The following is a 9,521-nucleotide window of genomic DNA, read 5'->3' as shown; positions in this document are numbered from 1 at the left end:
GTATATTTTCCATGTGAGTGAACCGAACAACCTCACTGCAGGAACATGTGTGTGTTTGCTTGAAGACATTTGACCATAAGAGTTTTTAAGTTAGGGCGTGTCAAAATGCCAAAGCAGGTTCATACATTGTTAATTGACCATTCGCTAAACCCATACCCCAAACAATAACTGTTCATCCATAGCTCAGTCACAGTAACGGGGGACACTGGGTCTGTCAAACTTTGGATGTCTATGCATGTTCACGGGACCATAGCAAGACTGATGTCTTTTTTTCCAAACTTAAGCAAAACCAAATACATGATCAAAAGTTTAAGAATAGGTTTGTTGGTTTGTTTGCTCTAACGTTAAATTATTAGAATATCTAACTCACTAGCTTACTGCCTACGGTAACAAAGCATCGAGTACCCTCGTAATGAGTCCTAAAACCTGGAACTTTGCACTGGAAGTTTGCATTTCAGCACCTCAGGTTCACTCATCTCAAAGTCAATGGGTTATTTGGATGGGATTTTGGTTAAAAGCTTGACATCTGTGGATTACATAAACTTAAAAGGCTTTCACATTTTGTTCTATGACATAAAATACATCAGTAAAAACCCCAGTTGCAAACTTTGAAGCTTTAATGTGTCTTAAAAAAAGGTGGTTGCTAACAAGTGGCTAAATGAGACTACAGAACCTCATCACATCAAGCTGCGCAAAACACGGTTTTATAGCCTAACAGCCGTGGCGACATGACTGTAATGTAGTTTGTTTTAGCCTAGCAATAGCTTTTTACTTCTTGTAATTACATTTAGGCTTCAAAAATCCTGAAAGTGGTGTTCATATGTGAAGATTGTCTTGCTGAACAAAACATGTAAGTATCATAAACGCTTGTTTACTACAGAGTTTATTTTCTGCAATGATCCAAAATCCAATGGAAAAATCCCATAGGCTTTTTGAGGAGGGAACCAGGGTAACGTTAGCTTCTGTATTGGCCTGCAGAAAAACATCTTCCCTGGGGCACTCTATTACTTCTAAAGCTAAGGGTTGTTAGCCAGCAACATTATTTGTAGGGTTACAATGTTGAGTTACACAAGTAGTGCACCCACTGTAACTTTTGACCATTGTGTGGAAGTCAGCCCCGGGTGCTATTAAGAGTTTTGGCTAATGTTAATAGTTTTTTTCTGGATTTGAGGAAGTCTAAACTCCGGTGGCCTGAACCAATGTTACCTGGGATAGTGTTACATGTGTTGGATTCAGACATTAGTCCTCAATATCACAATTGTAGACAACAAATGCTCATTTAAGACCTCCTGCAAGTGGAAAACATTCGGCCAAAGGCAGGATTTCTTACATACACTGTAGCTAATCTTAATTGGCAAGCTAGCTAGCTAATGAAATCTGCCAACATTTTTACATTTCAGATGGCAAAATCAATAGTTGTTGGCCTGAGTTGTGAAGTCTGCTTTTGTCCTCATCCTCATTCCCAACTCATCAAATGCTGTTCTTTGTCAGTTACTTTGGCATCATACACTGACACAAAAAAGCACCTTTCCTGCCAGTATGATACACCGCCGGGTGACGTCAGTTGTAATGCTGCAGGTCGGCGTCAGTTGTAACGCTGCAGGTTGGCATCAATTTGTAATGCCACCGCAAACAATGTAATATTAAGAGCTGTAAAGTCCACGAAGGAAAGGCATAGGGGGAGGTGGATGGGTCCAACAAACCTTGGACTTTCACCCTTGAGCTCCCTTTTCACTTCCCATTTGAATGTTGATCCAAACCAGGATGATTTTTTCTAAACCCAACCATGTGCTTTTTCAGCACAAGGAAAGATATGTAATGAGATTTTTTACCAACTTTTTAAGTTTATTTTGAAAAATATTGTATGCATCTAATGCGCAGAATCTGTACATTTTCTGTAAAACCCAAAGTGTATTTTGAAATGACACAATGCATTTAACAGGTATAGATTGAAATGTCATCCAAGACTGTCATCAGCAGAAGCAGGAAGATACCCAGTGTGTAGACATCCACGTTACTGACCAAGCACCGATATTTGACGAGTTGGGATGAGAATGTGTTGGTCTGGAATCAAGGACTCATTGATTTGACAATTAAAAATTTTGAGTGCCTCTGCTATCACTGTAAACTCTGTATGTGCTGTTCGAGAATGAAAAGCTTGACAGACGTTATAGTAACTAATGGGAATGGCGCTTAACGAACGGTCAATTGGTCAAGTCACAACAACAAAATATCAACTTTTAGTTTCAAGTCCATCAGTCTTTAAGATATTCCGTTGACAGTGTGTTTCGTGGACTACAAAGATGACGTAGACCTTACGAGTTCAAAGGAGTGTCCGGGTGTTCTGCTGTCTATCACAGCTTCATTTAAGCCTTTCCACACCTCAGCTGGTTTGGGCTGTTGGAAAGGAGGACCGTGGAAAACTCCATCCACCCATTCTCTGAGCGTGGCGACTGGTGACTCCTGTTCCCTGTCTGACTTGGTAAGCGCCATATTTGATGGATACCCAGGAGAGGAGGACCCGGTTGACGACAGCATGCAGGGAGGATACTCTGGCTGCAAGCTGCCGTCCAAAGACACAGCAGTGTGAGCGATGGACCAGATTTTGGGCTTGGTATGTGTACTTCGAGGGTCTGGATTAGGATAGAAGGCGTTGTTTTGCTGTTGAACTGGTGTGAGTTTTGGGCAGTCTGGAGATAATCTCTCTTTTCCGTGCAGTGGGTCTGCGTTGTGTGTGAGATGCCCATGTGGGAGGTCTGTGTTTGCGTCACTGTCCTCAGGTCGAAACTGAGGCTTTGGTTCGCAGTCAGAACCGTCTGACTCCAGCAGGTCGAAGTCCTCAAGGTCACTCTGCAGGTCTGCACACTGTTGATCTGCAATAATGAATCACACAGATAAAGCTGTGTCTGTGCATGCAACTTTGAGCAAATGTGGAAACAAGCAAAACGTGCTGAGGGATTGATTTAGGCTCTACTTACCAGGAAGTTCTTTGTCATTTTTAAGTGGCTTCTCAGCTTCGTCGCTGTCATCGTCACAGCCCCGGTCATCAGAGCTTTTACAAGCCCGCGGTGACCATGTCACCTTATTCTCCTTCTTCAGCCTCCTGCGTGCATTGGCAAACCATGTAGACACCTGAGGGAGGGAGGGGGTGGAGGTCAGATAGGAACACAAATCATACAAATAACACATTATACAGGAGTGAAAAGAAGATAGTGAAGGAAACTGAAACAGTAAGAGTTTAATATGTAAAGTAAACACAAAAAAGGCCAAATGTAAAATGGACTGCGGGAAAACAAAAGAAAAATGATCCAAGTCTCCTTAAATCTGTGAGTTTTTGAGAAAACTACCTGTGTAAGAGTCATCCTGGTGATAATGGCAAGCATTATCTTCTCTCCCTTTGTGGGGTACGGGTTCTTCTGGTGCTCCTGTAGCCAAGCCTTCAGGGTGCTGGTGGTCTCTCGGGTGGCATTTTTACGACGGGAAACGCTATCAGAGCAGGAATACCTGAGCCAAATGGTAAAAATCAAAATCATATTTGGCAATATCATACCAAAAATAAGTGAAAGATATCTGGTATATAGGAAGGTCTCCCTTAATTGTATGATTGACTTTTAATCATATAGAAATGATGTCTTAGGAGAGAGATCACACCATAATGTACAAAAAACCCCACATATAATCTGATTTCCAGGTGCTAAATCCCAGAATAAATATAATAGTTAGAATGTAATAATTGTAATGATGCCAAGACGTTAAAGAATATGAGGTCACTACAAATAAACTAAAGACCCTGAAATATTTCTCATCAGGGAGTCAGCAGTCTGAAATGGACTGGAGACATTAAAGTTTAATTTAATGGCAATAAAAGCTATACTATGAAGCGTTTACTTACCCATATCTGTCATATGGATATTGTCCAAATGTATATTCATAAGGATAGTAGGCAGTCTGAGTCTGAGATGTCCCCACAGATGCAGCTCCATCTTTGGGGTCTAGTGTCCCCTGGAAATATCCGCATATCATTGATATAAATATATGTTTAATGATAATCCATAAAATATCTGAACAGATTTTGACATAAATGTTCTCTGGCACTAAAAAGTGACTTACATGTTAACTTTTATTTTTTTTTCCTCCATCTCATATATTCACATATCATTCTAGAAAATTTTGTGACTGTGCGCAATTACGCATTGAAAAAAAGAAAAATGATAGCAATAATGAGCTATAATTCAAAAGGAAACTCACTCTGGGATAGAGCGCGGTGGCGTCGCTGGTGCAGCTGTTATAATAACCTTGGCTCTTTGGATAAGTTCCGCTGTAGACTCCGATGCCGGTGCCGGAGGTGAGCTGGTGGGCCGGGGAGCGCAGCACTGGGTGTGACGGAGGCGTTCCCGGCTCCAGACAGCCGGCCAGAGAGCTGGAGGTCATCAGGAACTTTGGCGGGAAATAATGCAAAATTAACTTTCTTTTTCCCGTGACATTGTCACTAAGAAAGTTATTGAAATGTATTTACTGACAAACAGAATCATTTTTAAGTATATTAAGGCGTTCACACTACACTCTACAGTTCAAGTTAAGTTGTTTAATTTTGTGTTTCTTTAAATATTATGATTTCGTAATTTATTTGAAAACGCTAATTTGCGTTATTTCTAGATACCGAAGTAGAAAATGCGCTGACAAATACTACCGTGTTACTGATTTTGTCGCATTTCGTGAAGAAAACAAATGACTATGGTGCGCAATTACGCATTCTGAAATGTTTGTGGATAGTTTAACAGTGTGGTTTTAGTCTACAATCTATCATGAACAATAAGTCTAAAGACAAAAACGTTACATATTGACTGTACCTGCGGTGTGGTGGAGTAGGGGTATCCCAGCTGAGAGTAAGCCATGGCTCAAATAAGATCAAAAGCACAAGCGCAGATCCGCTGAGACATCCAACAGCATCCGTGCCAAAGGTTGACTTTTGCCTCTGAGCTGTAGTTCGCTGATCAACTTTTCAGTTTTTAAAATCTGGATATCATCTACCGCGCAGGCATTTACGCACCAGTTTCATTTTACGCACCGCGATTAACAGTCTTCAAAAGTTAGTCCTTGGCTTTCTTTCCAGTTCCGCCTCATTCACCACGCTGCTGCAGCTTCTACAGTATCCCAACTACAGTCCAAAGCCTGTGCGCGTGTGTGAGTGTGTATGTGTGTGTGATCAAACCATGCATCTCCCTGTGATGCGCTCTTTGGTTTTAAGGCGCGTCTCTCTGACGTCAGCCCGGACTCCGTGTGTGTGTGTGTGTGTGTGTGTGTGTGTGTGTGTGTGTGTGTGTGTGTGTGTGTGTGTGTGTGTGTGTACACTCCAGCGTTCATATCAAGATGAAGAAACTCACCTAATTAATTCCCTCCCAGTTTTCTTTCATCTCTGATCCACGAGAACAGCCTCCACGCACGCGCAAAAGCAACCTCACCAACAGTCCCCAGGCGTAATGAGAATGTGATCAATTCTCCTTTCACAAATCAACACACACACACACACACACACACACACACACACACACACACACACACACACACACACACGCCTACACACTCTATGGCCAGAGGGGGGATCAGGAACGTGATGCCTTGACACCACATTGACACGAGATGATTGATGACTACAACCTGATATTAGCATAATCGTTTTGCCCTGTAGTTTAGATAACTTGTCACCACGGAGAAATCTCCCTGTCATCCACATATTCATGAGTGGGGAGATTTCAGGTCTCCTCCAAGCAAATTAATCAAAGAATAAACACTCGGTGCATTCCCTTGAGTAAGCACCTTTACCAACTGAATGGCTTGTCATGTTTTTAATAACAAAGTCTTAAGCCGTCCTGGTTGAAGTGGAAACATTTCTCTCATTTCTTCTCCAAACACCTTAAGACCCGTATTCATTTTTTATAGGTAGGGAGGATGAAGAGTACGAAGGGTGTGAAGGGGATGGGGAAAAATGTTAAAGGAATTTGTGGTGTTATATATAATGGGATATTTTTGAGCAAAAGTGACAGAAATAGAGATTTATAGGGACAGATGACTAAAAGACAAAGAAGAAAGAAGTTAGGGATCATGTGAAAATTAATAGGTAGGAAAAGAGAAGGGAGTAGTTTTTTGTTGGTGAAAGAGATTTTAATGTTTTTCTCATTCCACGTTTATTAGAATCTGTGGAGATTTATTGTAAAAATAATAATAATAATAAAAATGTTAAAATCTACAAAAGTTTTGTAGATACTTGACTGTGCTTTGAAAGCTTCCTGGAAGAAGCTTCCCTTGCTAGCAGGGAACATTCCTACAACACTAGGTAACATTACCTGCAAGATGCAATAGTGTTTTAAGAGAACATTTCAATCTAATGTTCAAAGAACCTTTAAAGGATGTTCATCATAATTTTAACTAATGTCCCTTTGAGGTTAAATGCTGACTAAGACATTACGTTATAACTGCAACATTCTGAGGATGTTTTGGTGATGTTGAGAGGTGACAGATCCTAGAATGTTCGTACAAAACGTTCCCACAATGTTACATGAGAACAACGGAGGAACATTTTCGAAACAACATTAAGAACATGTTATTGAGGCCTGAGATTACAGAACAATTTTTAAATAAAAATGTAATGTAATATGTGATATGTTCATATACTGTATACAGTATATACATATATACATGTATATATATACATATATACATGTATATATATACATATATACCTTAACTTTAAGAAGAACGTTGTGGGAACTAAAAGAAAACTTGCCACTGAAAACATTAGTAAAACACTGCATTAACTGCATTGTACCTTTCTCACAAAATTTTTAGAACCAAAATTTGCCAGCTGGGTCTCCGATGACTCATTATGTCATGAAAGTCAGTCATCATGACCAGGCATAACCAAAAACTTCAACACACTGCATACAGTTCTCAACATGGAGGTGGCTGAGTTAGTGACTAGCAGCCAACAGCCAGGCTCCCAGGAAGTGAAGCCTGGGAGCCAACTTTCATAGTGGCTAAATAGTGTATTTACAACTGCAGAGTCCGTCATGTGATGCATTTGGGTCCAAAATAAGTTCATCCCATAGACTAACATTAGGAAAGACACTGTCAGTCAATGGATGCATTTTTTGAGCTTGACAACCCCCATGAAGGGATTCATCTCACTACCAGGCTGATTTTATCCCCATTCAGGTTAGCGGAGGGCTGGACTGGGAGTAGCTGGCTCGGCTGCAGCAGTGCTAGTCATTGGTGTAATTTTATACTCGGCAGTTGACTGTTTTTGGCTTCATGCGCCACTTAACAGCATTGAATTGGGTTCAACCTCAAACAATGTATCCAGGACTCTTAAGGCTGTGACACATCAAACTGACAACACATAGCTAGCGGCCCCCTACTACATTGCCTCACACCGCCGTGTCTCGGCCAAAAAGTTGTACAGATCCACAACACACCAACAGCCAACCAGCACGTATGTTCTGCACCTGCGTGAGAGGAAAAATCCCTCCGCATCAGCAGACGGTGGTCATCTGTTATCGCTATTTTAAAAGGGAAACCAGAAGGCTGTCTTGATGCCAGTTAGCACATCAACAGCACAATCCAATGTTTACAGAACAGCAGATTTACCAACAACACAAATCATCAGGAAACATTTCTGTTAAAGAAAAAACAATCCTGTACAACAAGTTTGCTTTGACCTCACTCCCTTTTGACTTTAGCCCTTTCTTTACATCCCTCACTTCCGTTTCTCTTAGCGTGCTGAGCTACACAGCCAATCAGAGTCATTACATCCACTGACAAGCTTTACTGTCTTCAAGCTTAAATTAAAGAAATTAACGAGGGCCGCGGACGCTCAACTTTGACTGATGGCAAACCGTTGCCTAGGTTTGTCAGGGCCTGTCAGGGAATCATTCCTGTTCCCAAGAAGCTGAGGACAACAGGTCTCAATGACTACAGACCCGTCGCCTTGACCTCTGTGGTCATGAAGTCATTTGAGCGCCTCATGCTTCCACACATCAAAGACATTACTGACTCACACCTGGACCCCCTACAGTTTGCCTACAGAGCCAACAGGTCTGTAGATGATGCAGTTAACCTGGCCTTGCATTTCATCCTCCAGCACCTGGACTCCCCAGGATCCTATGCCAGGATCCTGTTTGTGGATTTCAGCTCTGCCTTCAACACAATCATCCCAGCTCTCCTGCAGGACAAGCTCTCCCAGCTGAACGTGCCAGACTCCACTTGCAGGTGGATCACAGACTTCCTGTCTGACAGGAGGCAGCATGTAAAGCTGGGAAAACACATCTCTGACTCCTGGACCATCAGCACTGGATCCCCTCAGGGCTGTGTTCTTTCCCCTCTGCTATTCTCCCTGTACACCAACAGCTGCACCTCCTGTCACCAGTCTGTCAAGCTCCTGAAGTTCGCGGACGACACGACCCTCATTGGGCTCATCTCTGATGGAGATGAGTCAAGTGGGAGCTGAACATCAGCTCTCTTACCAAAAAAGCCCAACAGAGGATGTACTTCCTGCGGCAGCTGAGGAAGTTCAACCTGCCAGTGAAGATGATGGTGCACTTCTACACCTCCATCATCGAGTCCATCCTCACCTCCTCCATCACCATCTGGTACGCTGCAGCTACTGCCAAGGACAAGCGCAGGCTGCAGCGTATCATCCGCTCTGCTGAGAAGGTCATCGGCTGCAGTCTGCCTTCCCTCCAGGACCTGTACGCCTCCAGGACTCTGGGGCGTGCAGGTAAGATTGTGGCTGATCCCTCCCACCCTGGACACAAACTCTTTCAATCATTCCCCTCTGGCAGGAGGCTTCAGTCCATCAAGACCAGAACCTCACGCCACAAGAACAGTTTCTTCCCGTCTGCCACCGGCCTCATAAACAAGGCCCAGGTCCCCCACTGACACTCTCCTCATAGACTGTACGTTACATTAACGTGTTCTTTAATGCACATCACCGGCACTGCTGCTGGTCATGCGGCACATCCACACCATAAAGTTGCACTCAAACCTGTATAAATGTGAATTTCAATGTAAATATCAATATATATCTTGCACTCCAACCATTCTTGTATATAACACTTTAATTCCATGGTTCTGTTTCTTGCACTGTTACACTGTTACTTGTGTTACTTGTTTTGTTTTGCACTGCTAGACTCGTACTTTTTATATCTTATATTTGTATCTTCTATTTTATCTGGTTTTTTTTTTTGGGTTTTTTTCTATATTTATGTTGCACCAACCCACCAGAACAAATTCCTCGTATTGTGTTAACTATACCTGGCAATAAATCTTTTTCTGATTCTGATTCTGATTCTGATTTACTACATCCATGCTAGTGGTGCTACCAGCGTGAATGGTGCTAACAACAGCATTAACACACGCACAGAGGGAGTGTGACTTCATTCTCTGAGGGGGACACCATCACTCTACTATATCTTTACATAGCAAACAGGGGGTTTTGGCTATATTAACCCTTTGAAACCTGGAGC

General features: G+C 42.3%; 1 protein-coding gene across 1 annotated transcript in view; it reads right to left on the bottom strand.

Moving 5' to 3' along the window:
• Positions 1–5,241, bottom strand: part of irx4b (iroquois homeobox 4b) — a 5,318-nt gene extending 77 nt beyond the window's left edge. The window contains exons 1-6 of the mRNA XM_042516552.2: positions 4,851–5,241; positions 4,249–4,437; positions 3,893–4,002; positions 3,348–3,504; positions 2,979–3,132; positions 1–2,873 (exon numbers count right to left, since the gene is read on the bottom strand). The exon at positions 1–2,873 is cut by the window's left edge and continues 77 nt beyond it. Coding sequence (XP_042372486.1) covers positions 2,296–2,873; positions 2,979–3,132; positions 3,348–3,504; positions 3,893–4,002; positions 4,249–4,437; positions 4,851–4,895 — 1,233 coding nt within the window. The 5' untranslated portion in view covers positions 4,896–5,241 and the 3' untranslated portion in view covers positions 1–2,295. The remainder of the gene's footprint in view (positions 2,874–2,978; positions 3,133–3,347; positions 3,505–3,892; positions 4,003–4,248; positions 4,438–4,850) is intronic.
• Between the last annotated feature and the right edge of the window lie 4,280 nt (positions 5,242–9,521).

Source organism: Plectropomus leopardus, chromosome 17, assembly GCF_026936395.1.
Source record: "Plectropomus leopardus strain MGB_pleo_1.0 chromosome 17, ASM2693639v1, whole genome shotgun sequence".
NCBI lineage: Eukaryota > Metazoa > Chordata > Actinopteri > Perciformes > Serranidae > Plectropomus > Plectropomus leopardus.
Note: the sequence above shows the minus strand (reverse complement) of the source record. Positions and strands in the feature narration are given on the sequence as shown.